This window comes from Chelonoidis abingdonii, chromosome 4 (assembly GCF_003597395.2).
Source record: "Chelonoidis abingdonii isolate Lonesome George chromosome 4, CheloAbing_2.0, whole genome shotgun sequence".
NCBI lineage: Eukaryota > Metazoa > Chordata > Testudines > Testudinidae > Chelonoidis > Chelonoidis abingdonii.
Genome location: NC_133772.1, coordinates 89778293 through 89800670, shown reverse-complemented (window position 1 = coordinate 89800670; position 22378 = coordinate 89778293). Strand labels below are relative to the sequence as shown.

The following is a 22378-nucleotide window of genomic DNA, read 5'->3' as shown; positions in this document are numbered from 1 at the left end:
CCCCCTGGCCTCCTAGAAGCAAAAGTCTCTGGCAGAGTCTCAAGTTCAGCTCTCCCCCTCGGGGTAATGTATTGTGCTGCTGCAAGACCACGAGCCTGGCCTGTTGGCAAAAATTTTAATATTCAATTAAAGGGAGAAAACCCAAACTGTAAAGCAAAATGGATCCAGGGTATTCACACCAGGGCAAAATGTTTCCATGCTTCCCCAAGTGAAATGTGTCTTTTCTTCTTTCCTTTCTGCTCTAAAATCTGCCTTTTTCACTCCTGCTCAGAACACAGACAGCTTCACAGTAAGTTAGAATGAAGTGTTTGCCTTGATGTCACCCCATTTCTCCATCATTTTCTGCCATTTGTACAAATCTCAGCACTGAGCAGAACAATTCCATTTCTCCCACTGTTGCCCCTTCTGTACCAGGAAGCATGCTCATGCACTTGTATGGGGCTAGTTGCAGTGTCCCACTCATGATGCTGAACATCTCCCCTCAAGGGTACAAGGTAATCAATGTTCAGGGCCAGATCCCCAGCTGACGTAGATCCACATAGCTCCTGTGAAATCTATCGAGCTGCGTGAATTTGCACCAGCGAGTGGAACGGGCCCTCAGCTCTGTTTCCTGACTGTGACTGAGCAGACCCTACAGCAGACCTTGGCTTGGATGCTCCTCAGAAAGGAAATCCAGATTTCAGGCTTTTCCTTAAACTGCGTGGCTTCATTTCACTCCACTTCGTTTCTTTCTGATCTTGAGCACTTCGTGCTCTGTCCTTTACATGGCAGTTCAGAGAGAGAGACCCACTCATCTTGGTTGATTTTGTGTCCTTCTCAGACTACTGTGGCGAACTGCATCTCTGTGAACCATGACTACATCTTCTGTGGCTGCGCTGATGGCACGGTGCGGATTTTTAACCCTTTGAACCTTCACTTTGTCACTACATTGCCGAAGCCGCACTTCTTGGGAATGGACATTGCCAGCGTCACTGAAGCCAGGTACCATAAGAAGGGTGGTAGGAGACTGGAGAAGCTTGGATGGGCAGAGCAGGTGCAGTAACAATGTATGATTTGTGATCCTGCCCTTGCCTTGCACCCTAGGGTTCTTCCTCCAGCATACTTTCCTCTTTACTATAAAGCGGCATTGTTAAGAGATACATAGGCTTTCATTGGATGTTTTGTTTTCCACTGATGTCCTTGGGCACTCAACTCTCCTGCCTGTCCCTCTAGTCTTTCTTCCCTCTGTCTTGTGCATTCTGTTTTCTCCTGTCCCCGTTGCTCCCCCATCTCCCTCCTGCTGTAAAACTGGCTAAAAGGAGTATCACTTTTTGAAGTGCAGATGTTGGCCTTCGAGTGGACCCTTCCTAGGTAAATTGTTTTATTCATGATTATCACTTAGTCTGTGGAGGCTGAAATTGGAGAGAGCCCTTCACTCTTCCCTGCTTGCAAATGCTTGAGCACAACCAAATCTTCTGTTGCACTCCTACAGCGCTACTCTGAAACAAACATCCGCTGGGATCCACCCCAAGGAAAGGGACGTTTCCACAGCCCATATGCTTTTCTTTTCTAGATAGATTAGGCACGTCGGCGACTGGCTGTCTAATGAACCACTCTGACGCACAGTGGGAGGGGTTCATACTGGGCATGTAGATGTCGGAATGAATTGTTCCTTTGTCTGGTGATGGTGTGCGCCTTTAATTGAAATGTGATTCGCTGCTCACACACTCCCTCTTGGTCTGAAAACAGATATGTTTCTGTAACTGGGGATGTCAGTTAATGACATCATATTGCTGCTTGTGCCCTAGGGAGCGCCTAAGGTGTTGGGATAGCCTCACTTTATTTTGAGGTCATTGTTTTACATGGATTTTTCCCCACACAGTTGTGCCATTTCCCCTCTCGTCAAAACTGGCATGGTTGTGTTCTCTCCTACAGGCTCTCATTAACCCTCCTTCCTGGGGGGTCCAGCGGGGACACATGTCTGTTTGTGGTGGGGTTTTTGACTCAAACATGCATTTCAATGGAAAGCTGCCTATTACTGTCATTGGCTGGGCAGTTTGATCAAGTGGTTAGTCAGACTTTCTGGACTCCAATCCTAGCTCTGCCAGTGACTCCTGGCCTTGGCTAAATCATTTTAATCTGTCTGCCTCACCTTTTCCACTTGTAAAGATAGGATAGTAGGTGCCCACCTTTATAAAGGTGTCTGCAGCCTCCACACACTGTGCAAAAACTCTTCACAACACCTCTGTGAGAGCAGTATGGGTGAGCTCCATTTTACAGATGGGGAGAATGAGGCACAGACGGGAGAAGTGACTTGCCCAAGGCCAGATAGCAATTCTGTGGTCGTACTCAGAATAAAAGCTAGATCGCTTAACTCCCTGTCTTGTGCTCTAACCACAACATGACAATTAATGCATTTAAAGGGCATCTCTCTGGTCTCTCCAGCCTTAAGTCTGCACTGGGCTCTGGTTTTTAATGAGATTGATGGTAGGTGAGGTTAATCTTATCCTCACCTGGGTTTTAGAGCTGAAACTGAGTGGAACCTTTCATTTGAGGTTTTGCAATGTTTACATTTTTTTTTTTTAAATAATTTTTCCTAACTTCAGACTAAGAGCTAAGTGAGCCTGTTTTCATGTGACTTCCAGCCCAATTTTGCAGAGCAAAGAGGCTTGTAAAAATAACCAAACCGCTGCCATCTTGTCTGATGTCAACCATTTGAGGTTCTCTCCTCATTAGCTGGCATCCTAACCCTGTAATCCAGCTCCTTCAGTTCCCCACAACATGGCTCTGGTCTCATAGAAACATGAATACATAGCACGGGAAGGGACCTCCTGGGTTCTCAAGTCCAGTCTCTTGCTGTCACAGGCAACCCAGTGAAATAATCCTGTTCATAAACTCACCAATCTCCATTTTAAAACTAGCGAGGTTGGTTGCCCCTGCTCCTCCTATGGAAGGTGGTTTCAGAACGTCACTGAAACAGAAAGTGTCCCTGGGGCTATAATCTCAGATTGTTTTGCACGGCAGTGTGATGCACCAGGACTCCTCCATCAGGAATTTTACTCCATTTAATTTCAGCTTTTATTTTTCCCTCCAGGAGCTGGGAGACTAGAATATAAGTAGGAGTTCTTGCTGCCTACACTGCTACCTCTAATTCCAGCTGTTTGTGCTTGAGACCTTTCGCTGCCAGCAATACTGTTCTCTCCCTTCCTTGCTCCCAGGTGTCTGCACTGGGAAGGACTAGGAGTCCAAAGATCTGATGGCTCTCTTGTCTTGTCTACTTCTCAGCATGCTGCGGAGCGAGAGCCTGAATTGAGCTGTGAATGGAATAGCTGGAGAGTGAAGTAAAGGAACTCAAGCCTGGCAGTCAGTGCTACTGGCCCCTCCACCGTAGGAAGTTCAGGCCCCTCTTGGAACTTTTATTTTTTATGTAGAAAGAGGCTGCTATCCTGGCACAACAGTCAGATTCTCCACCTCACAGATTGTGGTTACCTCCCCAACTACTCACTGTACTCTCACACCATTGTATACTCCTTGCTCTGGCTAGCACCAAACTCTTCCCTCCTAGAGGATTTTAGCTTCAAGTTTTGTGTCCACACTCTCACCCCAGTGCTACAGAAATTAACCCAACTGTTCTGTCGTTGCACAGCCGTCTCTTCTCTGGCATGGTGGATGCCAAGTATCCAGATACAATTGCCTTGACCTTCGACCCTACCAACCAATGGCTATCGTGCGTTTACAATGACCACAGCCTGTATGTGTGGGATGTCAAGGACCCGAAGAAAGTGGGCAAGGTTTACTCTGCCTTATACCACTCTTCCTGCGTGTGGAGTGTTGAGGTAAGGACAGGCTAGGAATGGTGGCCACGTACTGGGGTGAGGGGCAGCGTAAGATGAGGGCTGCCTGTATTTCCCAGTAAGGGACTCTGCCTCCAGCTCGTGTAGTTAGGGAGGTGTTTGTGACGGGGAGGCAGGAAACTTTATTGAGTTACTTACACCATGCAAGTGCACGTCTCTCATGCCTGGTCAGAAATGGAGGGAAGACGATATGAAAAGGGAACAGGCAGGGGCTTTTCCTCTGCATTGTTGTATATCTTATTTTTAACCTCTCCTCATGGATCAAATCTTGAGATAACTCCAGCCGTGTTCCAGTATCAAATGATTGTGGCAAGAATCCAGTGCTGCCCTCTTATGCTCTGTGTTTGAACTCTGTTAAGTGATGAGGGTTTCTGGCTCTCTCCCTTCCCATTGGGCCAAAAAAAAGCAGAGGGTCTTATTCAAGGGACTGTCTATGTCCAGGTAGCTCCACTCAGCATTTGTTTATTTGGAATGAACATGAAGCTGTGATTTGCCAGCCAGTCTGTGACTGAATTGATTCTAGGTATGCTGAGTTCCTGTTGTCCTCAGCTGCCTCCTCTGTATCAAATAAGTAGAAATCTGATTTGGCCTTGTTTTGGAACTTGCTTCTGGTAACTAGACTACCAGGCACAATGATGTCTCACTTACGGTTTATTTGTTATGTGCCTCTAGGTGTATCCTGAAGTGAAGGACAGCAATCAGTCTTGCCTGCCCCCAAGTTCATTCATCACCTGCTCTTCTGATAACACCATCCGTCTGTGGAATACAGAGAGTTCCAACATCCATGGCACAGCTCTGCACCGGAACATCCTCAGCAATGTAAGACCCCAGACTCTGCAGTGGCCTTTGGTTCCCATCATCCTCTTACACACGAGTGTCCTCTTTAGGGCCCACAGGTTATATAAGGGGCGATGTGTGTCTGGGAAGTTACTCAGACTTGAGGAAATGTAGGGGCAGACCAACTGCAAAGATAAATAGTAGCATTTTGTAAGAGTCTTAGGACTTAATATTCCAGAATAGATCAGTGTTTCACCAGTGCTGGTCTCTTCCAGAGGGTCTCATCCCAGATGCTTCAGAAAACAGTGTAACTGTTTCTCTCTGCGGTCCCATCTCTGTAATGCTTCTAATTGTCAGGGTTGGTAAAAGGGTGTTCTGTGGAAATTGGGCATGTGGATTCGGAACCATTTGACTCTCATTTCCTCACTATGTAAAAACAGTGATGTTAAAGTAGAAGAATCTCATGCAGTACAATGGTTGGTTCAAGCAATTTGCTTTTGTACCAGTTATGTAATCTAAGGGAGCTGCTACACCAGCCAACTCTCCAGCTCCCTTTCTGAGCAATCTGCACTCCATGTAACAGACTCCTGCCTATTTTGCAATAGAGATTCCTGATGACTTGGCTCATCTCATGTTATCACTAAAGAACACCTGAAGTCATTTCCACCACACCCCATTCTAGTACTGTCTAGCTCTCAGGTGTCTGTTGGTGGCACAGGAAATGCAGCTTGTTCCCAGCACCAAGGCTGCTTGCTTTGTCCAACTCCTACTGTAGAAGGGCCATAGTATAATATTGCTGTGCTGACTTCCCCTCCACTTATCTCTCCCCTCTTATTACTGAGTGGCTTGCTGCTGTGGGCTTCATTCCCAGATGGGACACGTTGCCTGTTACTGCCACTGAAAGGAATACATTGGCCATTGCTCCAGTTTCATGAGGAGTGTGCCTGCTGCTGCTTCACTTGGATACTTCACTGACCCCTTCTCTCTTTCCAAGGACCTGATGAAAATCATCTATGTGGATGACAACACTCAGGCCCTGCTGGACACTGATTACAACTCTGGCGGAAGCGCAGACAAGGCTGATATCCAGGCCTTGGACACGAAGGTGGGGATTCGCACACTGTGTGTGAGCCCCAGTGGAGAGCACCTGGCCTCGGGCGACAGGATAGGCACTCTCAGGTAACCCTAGGGCTTCTGGAGAAGTTAGGATGGGGTGGGGATGGGCATAAAGACTAGTTTGTGTCTCTCGTTTTTCACTCTGTGGTTCCACTTCCACACTGAAATCCATCTGTGTCCTATTTCAGGATTCATGAGTTGCAGTCCCTAAAGGAAATGCTGAAGGTGGAAGCCCATGACTCGGAGATCCTCTGCCTGGAGTACTCCAAATCTGACACAGGTAAGATAGGGCAGAGCCTTTTTCCCATTGATTATTTGTGCACCCCTTATGATGTACTGGCTTGTGTATGTGTTGCTAAATGACTCCATTCTGACCATCATGTGTAACAGCCCTCTACTGATGACCTGCTCTGTTAGCTCGCAGAGTAGAGGCCTGTCGCATTGCAGAAAAGTCTTAAGTTTGAAGCAGACTTCCTCATCTTGCTGTTGTATGGACGCAGGTAGACACAGATCATTACTTCCCCTATCACAGTTGGAAAGCCCGGGGACATTTCCTTGTGCACATCTGTTTACTTGCACTAATCTATGATGATCTTCTGTAGCCTAACTTGAGAGGATGTTTAAAACTATGACCAAAGGAGCAAATTACTTCTCAGTGAAGGTTTCACCCTCTTATAAAATCTTTGGTAGGGTTGAAGCTCCTGGCATCAGCCAGTCGGGACAGACTGATCCACATCTTGGATGCTGGGAAGGAGTACAGCCTGCAGCAGACACTAGATGAACATTCATCTTCCATCACAGCTGTGAAGTTTGCAGGTAAGAGATCCTGTACTCCTCTCTGTACTGGCGGGAGTGAGATCCCAAGAACAGCAGCAGGAATACTGCTCCTCTCACATCACAGCTGTGAAGTTTGCAGGTAGGTAAGTTTAATCTTTTAATCACTTGGACAGATCAGGCTATCTTTTTCCTCCCCTTCCATAACTAGAAAGGTCAAAATCACCTTATCCTTTCCCTCCGTATTTCTTTGGAAAGTCACATTCTCTAATGATCTTATTTTTATTTTATTTTTTTTAAAACCCATCTCAAATGCCTACAACCCACTCCTGTTCTCCTGGCTGAGAGAGAGTGGGTTGAGGCTCTCTTCAAAATATAGCAGTGCCAGCATTAATTGGCCTAGAATATAGGGCAGGTGGTCACTGTGGGGGAATAGAGTGTCTCAAGCTGCTCAGCAGCACAGCGTTGTGCCTTCACAACTCTCCTCGTTACTGATGGCTGGAGGAGTGGCAGGCAGGGACTGAAAATTGTACTTGAGTCTCTCAGATGACAGGGCAGTGCAGTGCACTAACCGATGACCACCATGTCAGCCCTGTGGCCAGGTTCAACTCTGGTGAATGTGGGTGCAATTTCATTGACGCTGAAGTTATGTCCATTTTCTACCAGGACTGAATGTGGCCCCTTTAACTAAATTTGGAAAGACTGTCATTTTCTTCATGCTGAGTGGAAAGCAAATTCTAGGCTCTACAGTTGGTTTCTAAGGAGGTTGTTTTTTGGCAGTGCAGGAAAGTCTGGTCTTTCAAAGGCAAAAATGGGATTGACAATAAGAAAGACACCGTAAATTGGATTGTCAGTTAGTGCAGCATATGTTTGTGGCAGGGAGTGAACAAACTTTTTGGCCTGAGGGCCACATCAGGTTCCCAAACTGTATGGAGGGTCTGGGTAGGGAAGGCTGTGCATCCCCACACAGCCTGGCCTGAGCCCCCTATTCGCCCCCTCCCACTTTCCACTCCTTGACTGCCCCCCTCAGAACTGCTGACCCATCCAACGCCTCCTTCCAGGACCCCTCACCCCTAACTGCCCTTCCTGAGACCCCACCCCCTATCCAATCCCTCTGTCCCCTGACTGCCCCCTTGACCCCTATCGTCACTCCTGCCCCCGACAGGCCTCCCGGGACTCCCATGACTATCCAGCCGCCCCTATCCCCTGACTGCCCCCCAGGACCCTCTGCCCCTTATCCAACCCCCCTGCTCCCTGCCCCCTTACCATGCTACTAAGAGCCCGGCTGGAGCCAGCCCCACCGCCGTGCTGCCTGGCAGGAGCTCACAGCCCCACTGCCCAGAGCACTGGTGCCATGGCTAGCTGAGGCTGCAGGGGTGAGGGGGACAGCAGGGGAGGGGTCGGGGGCTAGCCTCCCGAGCTGGGAGCTGAAGGGCCGGGCAGGACGGTCCCACAGGCCATAGTTTGCCCACGTCTGGTTTATGGGCTGTTCTCAGCTCCTCAGCAGCACAGAGCTACCTTTTCCACCCACATCAGAAGGGAGTGCTTTAGCATCCAGAGAATAAGGGCACTACAATGATGCTGAAGTGTTGAGGGACATTGCAGAATCAAATATCTACCTGCTGCGTGATGGATCTGCTTGTTCACTGAGGCCTATGTGGAATTCATTGTGAGCGCCTCTGGGCTAGTGGTGGTGGAGACTGTTCCTTCTCTAGGAAAGAGAAGGCTTCTGCAGTTCTGTGCGCCATCCTTCAGAGCGGATGTACAGGAGCAGGGGGCAGGTATAGGCAAGTAGGAATGGGGTAAACAGAACATAATCTCCTCTGTTGCTTGTTGGGTTCCTGTTCATTTGTTTTTTTCTCTGTTCCAGCCAACGATGGGAAGGTGCGAATGATCAGCTGTGGAGCGGATAAGAGTGTCTATTTCCGCACTGCACAGAAGGTAACTTAGTTATAGCCATCATATGCTTCTCTATAACCGCTGCACCGAGGAGCTCCTTCAAGAAATGGTGTGGGAGCAGTGTTTGTTGCTATCCCAGTCCCAGCATCTCCTAATGTGACAATGTAGAAGATTGTTAAATGTGCTAACCACAAGGAAGTGCACAGCTGCTCCAGTCCCAGCTTCTCCTAGCAGCAGTCACTGTAGGAAATGGTTAGGGAACCCATTCGTCTTCCCAGCAGAAGTCATCATAGGAAATGGTGCAAGAGCATTGGATGTGGGAAGAACTTCATTGCACCTCCAATCATCGCCTCTCCCAGCAGGAGTCACCGTAGGGCGTGGTTTGCTTGTGCAGGCTAGCTGCTTGGGAGGAAGTCATGCACATTTAAAAGATTGTTATGACTGGTCAACTACTTGGCTTTCACTAATTTTTAACCCCTGTGCTCAGACAGGCGACGGGGTCCGGTTTACTCGGACACACCACGTTGTTAGGAAGACTACTTTGTATGACATGGATGTTGACCCCAGCTGGAAATATGCTGCTATTGGCTGTCAAGACCGTAACATCAGGTTGGTTCATATGTGGTTGGATTTTGGTGTGCTCCCAGAATTTGGGCAGTGATAGGTGGTCTGGGTTGCACTGCTGCTTAAATGGAAGCTCTGCTCCCCTACCCCTAAATATAACCTGCCTTTTAATGAATGGGCGATAGCCATAGGTACTGGAACTAGGGGTGCTGGGAGTGCTGCTGGACCCCTGGCTTGAAGTGGTTTCCATCATATACTACAGGGTTTACAGTTTGGTTCAATAGCTCTCAGCACCCCCCTTGTACAAATTGTTCCAGCATCCCTAGCCACAGCTGTCTTACTGCTCGGACAGCTGAGTAGAGTTTGGTTAGTGCCACTCATAATATATGGCTGATAGCTCTCATTAATTGCTGGGAGGTTCATTTCCCTCTTCTGATTATTCCATACTCTTCACTTTACCAGTATGAGAATCAAGGAAGAGTGTTAATTCAAACCCAGGTCTTTGACTTGGTACTGAATAATGTGATCTTTGGGCCACTGTCCTAGCTCCCAGGCTGTTTCTTTAACCGCTTAAATGATTATGAGCTTTATGAATTATGGCCAACATAGTGCTTCCCTTGAAGTGGCCACCTGCCCTACATCCTGCCGCTCCATTCCATACAGTGACTGTGCAGGGAGGCTTGTCATGGAGAGAGGGAAGGGAGGCTTGTGAGAAGAAACAGAGAACCATGCCTGGATGTGATGAGTTCTGGCTTGTGTCACCTTCAGGATTTTCAACATAAGCAGTGGGAAGCAGAAGAAGCTGTACAAGGGATCCCAAGGTGAAGATGGCACCCTCATTAAAGTAAGAGCTCCAGAAATTCAAGCATGACACCCCTCCATCCCCGTGAGTCGTTCCCTCAACCCCCCCACATACACTTGTTCTCTTTCTTTTCCTGGCTCTTCGGAGCTGAATCTAGTACTCCGGAAAGTGAGAGATGGATGCAGAATATTTTCGTGTGAACTTATTCCCTCTAAAGTGCTAATGTGGACTATAGATAGCATTTATTAATGAATTTCTTGCTGTTTGATATCTAGTACCTATTAAAAACTGCCTATCCTAGGCTCTGGGTACCCAAGACATTCATTTACAAATTCATTTGTGTCCAAGACAAATACTCAGGCAGCAGCTACTTCTCACCCCATGTGCATAAAACAATTAGCTAATGGTGAAATCCAATTCAAAGATCCTTCCCAGCACCTACCCACAAATACTAGCTCTTATCATGCCCCACCCACAGTCTGGGTAAATACAGATGGGCTAATTCAGATGGGCTAATATATGTTAGCCCATTCAGATGGGCTAATATATGTTTGTTTAATCTCTCTCATTGTATTTCAAGTGATACACTGGGCCAAATTCTCTGCAGGTCTAAATTAACCACACTCCATTGAATTCAATGCACCTGCACCAATATACATCAGAAGAGAATTTGGCCTATGTGGTGCTCCTTACAAGAACCAAAGGCATTTGCTCCTGTTGGCTCTGGAGGCACTTGCCAGCAGTGTCATAGTACGTACAAGGCAGTCTTTGGACTCCTGCCTTGGCTCTGTTTTTCCTTGTAGTCCTTGGCCATTGCTGGGACTCCTGGATGCGACTGCTTTTTCCCCGAGCTCCATTTGGAAAGAGCTCATTCCAGCCCTTGTGTTTGTTTGCTTTACGATTACATGCTGCAGCTGCTGGCATTCAAGGTTTGAGAAATTTGTTAAACCAAGGAAATGAGAGGGTGCTGCCAAGGAAGAGATCTTCAGACAAATGGGAGGCTTAGGGATAGATTAAACCCAGCCATGCTCATGCTGAAACACCCTGCTATCCTGAGGGACTTGGAACGCCTCTAGAGCCCAGTGCTCTGTAGGCAGATTCTGTGCATGCTGGTCTGTGCACCTCCGCCCAATACACTTCCACCTTGGGATACCATGCCCACTTGTTTCCTAGCCCTGTGCCTCTCCTGACAAACGGGATGACTCCATATTCACCTTTTTCTGCTTTTGTTCACACAGGTAATTACACTTTATCTGCAATTACTATAGTTTCCCCTTCCCTACTACACTTACAAACCAAGGCATCGAAAATGAAAAATGGCTGCTCTGTCTTATTAGGTGCTCAATTCTTTGCAACCCCAAACAATGAAATATTACTGATGTTGGGTTTTTGTTTGTTTGTTCGTGTTTAAATATGCAGCATGTATTTGCTTTGGCTGACCTGGAGAGAGCACTGTACTACTGAGCACTAGTAGAGTATAGCAGCATAAGGAGTTTTCCATTTTTCAGCCCGTTCTGTACTTTTTAGAGAGTAACTGAGTAACCAGGCAGTCGTGCTTGGCTCTGGAATTTAAACGTGTTTGGTGTCTGAGATCATATATAGAACTGGAATTTTAAAAGAGAACCCCATGAAAAATACATCGACCAAACCAGAATAACCAAAATCATTACCAGTAGTTAAAAAAACACAACCTCCCCCAAACCAAGACTTTTGTACTCTTGCTTCTCTAAAGTTTGTCAAAGCATGCATGTAGTAACAGCTCCAGAACCGAGCATGCAGAGAGGGTAACATAGCAAATGGAGAAGTACAGCAGTTGACATGTTGAAAGTCATTTGAGGTTTTTTTATCACATTGCTTTTTATCAGGCAATATGGAATTGTGGAAACTGGAGGTTTGATGGTAATATCAGCTAGCACAAGTTCCCAACAGCACTAAACTTATGGCTCGTTTCCATGTTGAAGGCTTAGATCTTGGGTGTTGGAGAGATTTGGTATTTTATGTAACTTTCCTAGCTATAATTTCTGGTCCTGGGATAGGCTTAAACCTTAAAGGAACCAGGATCAACCAAAAATAGTGGATCCCAAATCAGTAATTAAAGGGGGTTGGTGGTGGGGGCCTTCAGAGACAATCAACTTTAGTCTGAGATTGAGTTTGGGTTGTTGTGTAGGATTTTGGCATTTGGGAAGTAGGCTAGATGTAGTTCTTGGGAGAGTTTTGACAACTGGTTGATCACAGGATGACTATGAGCCGCCAATGTGATATGGCCATGAAAAAAGCTAATGTGGTTTTAGGATGCATCAGGCGAGGTATTTCCAGCAAAGATAAGGAGGTGTTAGTACCGTTATACAAGGCACTGGGTGAGACTTCATCTGGAATACTGTGTGCAGTTCTGGTCTCCCATGTTTAAGAAGGATGAATTCAAACTGGCAACAGGTACATGAGAAGGGACTTACCAGGATATCCAAGGAATAGGAAAACCCTATCTTATGAAGAAAGCATCAAAAGAGCTGGCTGTGTTAGCCTAACAAAAAGAAGGCTGAGGGGATGATAGGATGCTACTTTATAAATATATTCAAGAGGAAAATATAGGGAGGGAGGGAATTATTTTAAGCTAGGACCAAATGTGGACGCAAGCAAAATGGATAAACTGACACAGGAAGTTTAGACTTTGAACACAAACGAAGGTTCTAAAAAACGCCATTAAGTAGGACGCTCGAGGAATTCGTCGAACAGCCTTCAAGGGAGTGCGGTCGGGCGGTGGGGGGAATGACATAGTCCTGGTTTATGAAAGACTAAAGTGTTTTATGATGAAGATGATTGAATGCGTGGGTATAGCCATACATCTTTTGGCACTGTAATCTAGAACAATACTGACTTTGTTAGTCACGCAGATAAGAGTATTGGTGGTGCACCCAGTGGGCATCCTGTGCATTGGGATGGTTAGGTAGGTGGGGTCGAGAATCTGATTTACTTAAAGAGAGACTCTAGTCCTGAGGGTAAGGCTGGGAGTTGTAGTATCTTACCCATAACATGCTCAGGGTTTAATCGATTACGCCATGAGTTGGGTCGATGAAGGCGAATATTTTCCTGCCGAGGGCAGAATTTGGCAGAGGCGCTGGACAGTTGTTTTCGCCCTTCGCCTCTTGTGGGCGGAGCATGGGGGCATCAGGTGACAGTGCTCTGAAAGATTCTCTGACGACTGCTTGAGGTCTTCAAACCACAATCTTGAAGGACGTCAGTAGCTGTCTAGACATAGGTTAGGGGTTTGTTACAGGAGTGGATGAGTGAGATTCTGTGGCCTGCATTGTGCAGGAGGTCAGACTAGATGATCATAATGGTCCCTTCTGACCTTAAAGTCTATGAGTCTAAGTGGGTGGGTTGGGGGCTTGTCATAAGGTGGCTGGATGGTTTGGTGGCTGAGTAGGGGCATGGGTGAGAGTCATGTTATCTATAATTACTATAATGTTGGTGTATAACTGGTTAAAAGACTACTCAAAGAGTGGTTATCAATGGTTTGCTGTCAAAGTGAGAGGAAGTATTTAGTGCGATCCCATGGGAATCTGTCCTGGGTCTGATATTATTGAATATTTTTAATGATGACTTGGATAATGGAGTGGAGACTATACTTACAAAATTGCAGTTGACCCCAAGCTTGGAGGGATTGCAAGCACTTTGGAGGACACGATTAGAATTCAAAATGATGACCAATTGGAGAATTGATCTGAAATCAATGAGATGAAATTCAGTAAAAACAAGTGTAAATTACTATAGATAGGAAAGAGAAATCAAATGCACATTACAAAAAGAGGAATAACTGGCTTGATGGTAGTACTGCTGAAAAGGATCTGGGGATTATAGTGGATCACATATTGAATATGAGTCAACAATGTGATACAGTTGTGAAAAAGGCAAATATTCTGGGGTGTGTTAACAGGAGTGTGGTATGTGAGAAGTGGGAGGTATTGTCCTGCTGTATTTGGCATTGGTGAGGCCTCACCTGGAGTACAGTGACCACTTCTGGATTCCACACTTTCAGAAAGATGTGGATAGATTGGAGAGAGTCCAGGGGAGAGCAACAAAAATGTTACAAGGTTTAGAAAACCTGATCTATGAGAAAAGGTTTAAAAAAACTGGGCACGTTTAGTCTTGAGAAAAGAAGATTGAGGGAAGACCTGATAAAGTCTTCAAATATGTTAAGTGCTGTTAATAAGAGCAGGATGATCAGTTGTTTTCTGTGTCCACTGAAGGTAGGCGAAGAAATAATGGGCTTAATCTGTGGCAGGGGAGATTTAGGTTAGATATTAAGAAAAACTTTCTAGCTCTACAGATAGTTAAGCGCTGGAATAGGCTTCCAAGTGAGGTTTTCGAATTCGTGGTGTTGGAGGTTTTAAAGAACATGTTAGCTAGCATCTGTCTAGTTTTACTTGGCCTACCTCAGCTCAGAAAACTAGATGAAAACCATTTCAAGACAGCGGGTGCAGCAGCACCTCCAGCTCCCTAGTTCCAGCACCTATGCTGATGCCGTTTTGGAGTACAGGGCTTAGGGTGACTCTAAACCTTTCTTTCTGTAGTGTGTGCGCCCCTCTTTCTGGCATTCTGGGCATTTCTTGTGCATCTGTGTAACGTACTTTCTCACCAGCCCTTTCTGCCTCCTATACTCCTCAACCAGGTGCAGACTGATCCCTCGGGTCTCTACATTGCAACTAGCTGCTCTGACAAGAACCTCTCCATCTTTGATTTCTACTCTGGCGAGTGTGTGGCCACAATGTATGGGCACTCAGGTGAGTTACAGAAGCTTCAGCAAGTGCCTTTTTAGCCGCAGGTTATACTGTGGCACGTAGTGCTGGTCAACATTTTTTCTGACGTTTGAATGAAACTTTTAATTGGTGATTCAATTTTCAATTAAAAAACAAACCAAAAAGCCCACCTTGGAAATGTTTGGGGTTTTTTGACCAGGAGTAGAGCTGGCTGAAATTTTGACAATCAAAAATATTTATTGAAATTTTAACTTTTTTTATTTAAAAAAATCTCATAAAAATTCTGTAAAACATTTTACTGTTGATCAGTCACTTCAAGTGGACTATAAACCAGCCACTCCTTTTCCAGGGAATCATAAGCCTCTCTATAATACATCTAAACAGTACCCAGACAGATCACTTTCCAAGGTGGGCCGATTGCTCATTCTTCATGTTCATTCAGGTGTGTGCTTTCCTACACTATTATACAGCAATAAATCTTAATTCTGACCTAGAGGGATCACCTAGATGTGGTAGGGGAATTTGTGTATCTCTGCTCCATGCAAACATGTTGGATCTGATCACTATTTGAGTACAGAGCTGAGTCCAGCTAGTCTATTTTGCCAATGATCTGTGCTGCACAGTGGCATGTTTCAAGAGGCGTTGTTCTTCTGTTCTGTTTTACACAGAGATTGTAACTGGGATGAAGTTCAGTAATGACTGCAAACATCTGATCTCTGTCTCTGGTGACAGGTAAGCCCGGGGTTTGCTGTTGGGATATTAACTCCCTCTCCTCCTTCAGTAGAGTGTCAGTCTGTGGTTTTGTGCCATTTCATGCAGGAGTTAAACGACCTCTGCAAAGCAGGCGAAGCACACACGTTCAGGGCATCGCAATTTATGATGGGTGTGTTGTGATGTCCAAAACAATCTCTGCGCTTCCTGGATCCCAAATAGGTGCTGCACAACCCAGGAAATCTTAGCGGGTAGAGCTGTGGAGAAGATGGGAGCTGAGTAGCTGGCAGGGCAGGATTATGCAGAGCTTTGTGTCCCTAAACTCTGCGATGTTGCCCATGAGTTATCTACACATTTGACCTGCCCTGATACTTCATGAATAGGCTGTGTCTGCTTTCTTAGTTGTAATTCATGCTGTTGATGTCACATCCAGGAATTATAACCGTTGTTTCTGTGTGTGAGAGAGAAAGCTGCCCTGTGAAGAGATGCAGCTGGCCAGCCCAAGGGTGCCTTAGCTTCTGGCTGCAGCATCTCACTACTTTGACTCTGCTGTTTAAAAAACTAGCTGGGGAGTTTCCATTGTTCAGGAGAAGTCTGTGTAAATGTGTATGGTTTCAATAACTGGGAACAATGCTCCTGAATCTAGTCACCAGGAGGGCTGGCCACAAAACTTCTCCATTTTGCAAAACATTCTGAGGTTTTGAAATTTTTGTTTTCATTCTCCTGTGGAACCAAAATGAAATATTTTGATTTTTTTTCCATGAAAAAATTTGAGTGAGTCAGACAGACAGACACAAATGCCCACCCCAACTCCAGAATAGGGTACTTCCCTGGGAGATGCAGGTTCAAATTCCCAGTCCAAATCTAGTAGAGCAAGGACTTGAACCTGAGTCTCCTACATCTCAGGTGAGAGTCCCAACTACCAGAAATTCCACTGAGGATCTGAGAAACTTTCCTAATGAAATTTTTGTTGAAACCAATGTGTTTCCATGGGGAAAAGTTTTGTCAACATTTTTTCAACCTAATCACTAGTACATAGAAGTACCAAGATTATTTTATAGGATTGTGTTACCCTAATGGTGTCTACATGAGGCTACACTCAAGGACAATTTGGAAACTTCAGGTTGTGTAGAATGGGGCTCCCCTCTTAGCAATGTTTCTTGCATCTTTCTTGCTTGTTACATCTATGCTCCGTAGACTGTACTGGCTTCAGTTCATTTTCAGGTGCATCTTAATGTGTGTTTGGATCCTATGTAAACTTTGGGGAAATTTTAAACTAGATCCAAACTTCGTAGGCTGGGCTCCTCTCTACAGAGCTTGTACTAGATCATAATCGTACATTACTAAGTGTAACATATAGTGCTGTCACTTTAAAAATATGTCCAACTTGTGCCTCCAGAAAAATCATGGGGCACCAGTGCTTGCAGTGGTGGTTGCAAGCTCTTCTGATTTGAAATAACAAGAAAAAGATTTTTTAAAAAAAGTCATAGTTGAACAGTTCAAAGCAAATGCCTTTGTAGCCTGGAAGAGGAGGCTGCAACCATCACCTTGGAATACCAGTTTGCTGGCATTTGATGAGGTTTAGGAACCCTACTAAATCCTGTTGGGGCCAAAAGGATTGCAGCCCTTTGGTAATGATAGTACCATTACTTCCCTGTTTCTACCTCGGTATGATTAGACCCAGGGGATTAGTTGGGGACAGGTGGGGAAGGAAATCATTCAGCACTGAGAAGAGGTTGGACATCAGTGGACATGCCGTGAGGATAGGATGCTCCCCCAACCTGAGGAGCCCTGTAGTTTTTTTGTGTTTTTAAAGTTTTTTTTTTTTATTTTATTTTTAGCACTTACGGCCATAACATCTAGGTGCTATATACAAAATTTAACACACAAACAAAATCTTACCTTACCTATGTCCCCAGAAGAGGAGCTTCAGAGCATCTTTTGTCAATAGAAAAGTCTCTGCAGCCAGAGAGCCTACACGTGGTCAGGCCTGTGGTGGGATAAGAGATTCCCTAAATATCTGTCTCCAAAGTACCATGCACTCTAGTTGTGCCCACTGGACTCTATCTTTTCCCTTTAGGTTGGCTCCTAAAACCAGAAAAGAAATTCTTAGCCTCACTGATGGAGAATATTAATAACTCTGGACTGAAAGGAAACTTGACTTGTTCACTCTTTCCCCACTTCCAGCTGTATCTTCGTTTGGCGCCTGAGTTCTGAGATGACCATCAGCATGCGACAGCGGCTAGCTGACATGAAGCAAAGAGGGAAGCAGGTGGAGAAATCACCACCACACAAAACAGCTGGACTTATCAGGTAAGAGGTGAGGGGTGCAAAGAGGGAGAACAGTTGGTGGGGCTAGATATTAGTTTGTGTGGGCCATTTAAAGGTAGACTTGGGTTAACTGCAGGAGGTTGTTATCCCTCATCAAGAGTGTTTTTTCAGCTTCTCTTCCTTTTGTTGTTTGTTGGCTTTGCACTGGTTTCTTGTGCTGCTTGTTCTGCATCTCTGCATTTTTGGATTTAAAACCTGTCTCTCTGATCTAATAGCAGGGTACATTCAGCATCGCTTCATTCTGTGTTGTAATCTGTACTGAATGTCACAGCTCTTTAATTAATGCTGAACATGGTGTCAGAAATCTACTTTTCAAAGCAATGCTGAGACAGGTACATAACATCCTGTCAAGGAGAACTTGGTAATTTATGGCTAGAGATCTCTGGGTCTATGCTAAAAACCCACCCTGTCAAAAACTGGCAGCTAGATTTATGCAAAGTTTGCACTGAAAAATACCTGCCATTTATATGTTTTTTGCAACGTTGATTTTTTTTTTTTGTGAAAAGCACTGGCAGGTCCTAAAGATCTGCTGTTTTCATTGTTAACTTAGTCCCAGGAGTGGAGGTTTCAGGAAGGGTCACTTTTTAAAAAAATATAATTCCAAGGGAATGACTTTTGCTGGCTAGTCAGATTTTTTGTTGCTCTTACAGTAAACAAAACATGTCTAAAAATAAACCACACAAACTGGAAACTCTGGAATAGATCTAAATTTATCCAGTGATCCTCCTCTGAACAATGGTACTCAAGTACTGAGCTCTGAGTTTCAAACAGAACAAACTCAGCTGGGAGGACTGGCTGGGCTTTTAGGGCTGTGGATCAGTTCAGTGTAAAATATGTGGCTTTATGTGCTGACATTAATTTGGGAGAGGGGGGTGGAGGAGGGAAATATCTGCAGCCCTGAGCAAGCTCACATGGTATCAAAATGAGAACTGGATCCATAAATATTTTTGAGTTTTCCCTCTTTTTCCTCCTCAAATGACTTTGAGTTAAAATCTGGATGTAAAAGTGCCCAAGTGATGAAGGTCTTGCCAGACTGGTGGTTTGAAAGAATTACAAGAACCTTCCCCTCCCTTTGGGAGCAGAGTGTGCAGGAAGAAAGTCTGTGTGCATAGTTTCACTGAGCATGTACTAAGGTTTCCTTTCCTTGAAGTATCTCCTGTCCGATATGCATGCAATAATTATTCTGGGATGCCTCAATATTGAGCCATGAAGCAGCCTTTTCTAGCCAAAATGCTAGAGCTGTAAAGCAATGTGCTTTTTATAGCAGACTCTCCATCATTCCAGCAGCTGCAACTTTGCCTTATTGAGGCGCAGTCTGTGACGGACGCTCCCAGTTTCATTTGGCACTAGGTGAGACTTGTCTCTGTCACATTCTCTTCTGGAGGCTTGAATGCGTGCCACACCAGCACAAGCAATTTGGAAAACTTGTTTGGTGACCTCTTTGCTAGTCTGGAACACTTTAGGTTGGTCAGCTTAAAGCTTTTTCAGTTTCGACCTGTCACTGTGGTCACTGGATGTCTGCAGACAGTTCCAGAGCATTTTGGATTGCTGGCTGAATTTGAAGGAATAGCCGATTTTGGTCTGGAGCAGAGGAACTGAGGATCTTGAGTAAGAGTCCATGTTTTATAGATGTGTAATATCTGCTTTTGTTTTGCCTTCAGAATCTGTGCATAAGCTGCTCTATAGAATTGGGTTGCTTCTTGAGGTGTAAGAGTAATCTAGGTATAAGGTCCACAGAAGCATTAAGATGCTCCATCCTCAGGGATATGTATTTATTTTGTGAGGCTCCTTTCAGAGCTGTATTGTTTACAGTTTCGGTAGGAAGCAAGGGAGGTGATCTGCTTCACCAGCTAACTGGTGCAATGCCTTCATGTTCTGAGTGTGTCCCAAGGTGGATGAGCGAAAAAAGAGAGCTTCAGAAAGTTGGAGAAGCGAGAGCACTGATTAGGCAGTGGGGAACTGAAGATTTATAATCCAAAATGCCGTGTCTATCCAGCTGTGACTGTCAGTGTGTGGACTGGCCTCACTGACTATTGTCCTGGAATCCTATTGTTCTGCACCCCACCTTATGTAGTAATGAATTCCTTTGAGCCATTTCATTTTTATGCTGCTGTTGTTTTCTCCAGTGCATGCAATATCTCTCTGGGTTCTGCTTCTAGTCTGAGAATTGCTGATGTGTTCTCTCCATTTAACTTGAGCTGTTTGTTTGATGGGAGAATGTAGCTCGTGCTCATTTCATATAGCTGGTGCATTATGGGCTTTTCTGAGATATTTTTGTTTTACATACTAGGAGTTGCATAGAGGCTTTTAATATAATTTTGATTGTTGGTGCGAACACATTGTTTTATTGTTTGGAAAGCACTTGGTTCCAAGTTATTTGGAAGAGAGGTTTTACACTGATCTCACTGTGGAAAGTTTCAGGGATTATAGATGCATGGGTTGGCAGAGTGTATTTTTAAATCCCCTTTTTGTATGATTTTACTGAAGATCTATCTTTAATAGCGGGAGATAAACTTGATTTAATTTTGGCTAGTGCTTCTAAAACCAGTGTAAAGAGTTTGTATGTGCTCTAGAGGAGCACTGTTTGTCCTTGGATTTATTCTAAATTGATAGCCCCTTGGGAAGGGTTGCAAGTGCTTTGGAGGCTAAGATTAAAATTCAAAATGATCTGGACAAACTGGAGAAATGGTTGGGGGGAGGAATAGCTCAGTGGTCTGAGCATTGGCCTGCTAAACCCAGGGTTGTGAGTTCAATCCTTGAGGGGGCCACTTAAGGATCTGGGGAAAAATCAGTACTTGGTCATGCTAGTGAAGGCAGGGAGCTGGACTCAATGACCCTTCAGGGTCCCTTCCAGTTCTAGGAGATAGGTATATCTCCATTATTTAAAAAAAAAAAAAAAAAAATTAAAAAAATGTTTGAGGCAGTGGTCCATTCCAGGAAAGCTAAGTATTTCCCATGGCTGGGAATGTGACTGGCGTTTGATGTAAAATCAAGACTGGGGCCTGATTCACTACTGTTACTCCACTTTTACACCAATATAACTCCATTTCAATCAGTGCCATTGTGATAATTACAAAGGAGTGTGCTTTCAACCCACAGACCTTTTGAGAGAGGAAGTACTGAACTGCCAGTATGTTCTGCATCCATCACCTCTTAGAGTATTATAACAGGATTAATATGTCCTTGAGCTCTGAGGGGGCAAGCAGCACAGGCGCAGTGTTAGAACATTTGTATGTGTGTCTGTTTTATAAGAACAGTGACTGTTCTTAGATTCCCTCCCCCACATCCTTTAAGTATGAATTAACTTCAGAACACAAAATGGCATAGTTACAATGATGTATTAATTTTATATGGCATTTTGCAGACCAAAGACCTATGTCTCTACCCACGGGAGCTTATAATTGAAGCCCCCATCCTGTAACTAGCCCTGAGTTGGCGGATTTCTGCAGCTGCAGGGAGCCCCATTAACATTAATGGGACTTCAGATGGGCACAGGGCCACCCCCAGGGAAGGAGTTGATGCATGATCAGGACTAGGGTGACCAGATGTCCCGATTTTATAGGGACAGTCCTGATTTTTGGGACTCTTTCTTATATAGGCTCCTGTACCCCCATCTCCTGTCCCAATTTTCCACACTTGCTGTCTGGTCACTCTAATCAGGACCCAGATCAGGTGATAATTTGAGAGAAGGTAAATGCTGATTGAGGGGAACAAGGGAGGAGAGCAAGAGTTGAGGACAATAAAATAATGTGGTGATTGAAGTGAGTAACACGTGTATCTTGAGATTTGTTTTTACTGTTACTTAGAGAGGAAAACTAGGGTTCATATTGGGCTGCTGGAAGAGGAGTGGGAGGAGGGTCAGGAAGAGGGTTCCAAGTTCATGGAAGAAGGCATGGAGAGCAAAATGGGTGAAGGAAATAAAGGTTGTGATTCGGTGTGTGGTTTGGACAAGTAAAATAGACATTACAGGGTATAATTTTTCCAAAGCACCCAGATGACTTGGGAGCCTGTGTCTCATTTTAAAAGCACCTAAACTTCAAGTCAATGAGACCTGGGTGCTTTTGAAAATATTACTTACAGTGACCAGGCATGGGAGTATATTTTGAAGAACACATGTGGCCACATAAAGGTGGGCATAGAGAAGGGTGTCCAGAGAGTAAGTTTGTTGTGATAATGTAGGACCAAGACTTAAAGTTGCATTAGACAGAGCCAAACTGATAAAGTATTTGATAGCTTGTGTGCAGTTTTCGTTGACCTCGCTCATGGTTCTAAAATTTTGTTTACATCCCCATTATTCAGTTCTTCTGAAAAGGCTTGAATATGTCCTTTCTTTCCCTACTAATTTTCAGTCCATATTTGTCAAATGGAGACCTTCTTTTGCTGTACCTTTGTGTGTAAATTGCATCCATTCTGGTTGATCTGCTAGCCCTTCCCCACTCCCACCAGCTCTAGTATGCCCAAGAATCTCCCAAAAGGTAGCTGTGACTTGACACACAGTATAATCAATGAAGTTTGAAATATCTGACTAGTAATGTTATTAAAAAACCTGATTAAACAAAATAATACCAACAAAACCCTTGATGGACCAAATAGAAAAACCACTATCAAACCTACCAGTACATCAAACCACCATCAAACCTACCACTGCGCTGGTTAGGCCTCAACTGGAGTATTGTGTCCAGTTCTGGGCACCGCATTTCAAGAAAGATGTGGAGAAATTGGAGAGGGTCCAGAGAAGAGCAACAAGAATCATTAAAGGTCTTGAGAACATGACCTATGAAGGAAGGCTGAAAGAATCGGGTTTGTTTAGTTTG

The 22378-nt window shown here is 44.8% G+C and overlaps 1 protein-coding gene across 5 annotated transcripts in view; it reads left to right on the top strand.

The window, feature by feature from the left end:
* MAPKBP1 (mitogen-activated protein kinase binding protein 1) overlaps positions 1-22378 on the top strand; it is a 141478-nt gene that overhangs the window by 94611 nt on the left and 24489 nt on the right. For 3 of the 5 annotated variants that reach the window (XM_032793851.2, XM_075065453.1, XM_032793854.2), the window contains 13 exons: positions 272-289; positions 821-981; positions 3626-3815; positions 4506-4652; positions 5605-5789; positions 5915-6006; positions 6417-6542; positions 8371-8441; positions 8887-9008; positions 9732-9807; positions 14435-14546; positions 15191-15254; positions 17421-17546. In XM_032793851.2, coding sequence (XP_032649742.1) covers positions 272-289; positions 821-981; positions 3626-3815; positions 4506-4652; positions 5605-5789; positions 5915-6006; positions 6417-6542; positions 8371-8441; positions 8887-9008; positions 9732-9807; positions 14435-14546; positions 15191-15254; positions 17421-17546 — 1490 coding nt within the window. The remainder of the gene's footprint in view (positions 1-271; positions 290-820; positions 982-3625; positions 3816-4505; positions 4653-5604; positions 5790-5914; positions 6007-6416; positions 6543-8370; positions 8442-8886; positions 9009-9731; positions 9808-14434; positions 14547-15190; positions 15255-17420; positions 17547-22378) is intronic. The other 2 variants (XM_032793853.2, XM_032793852.2) reach the window with 1 other exon arrangement.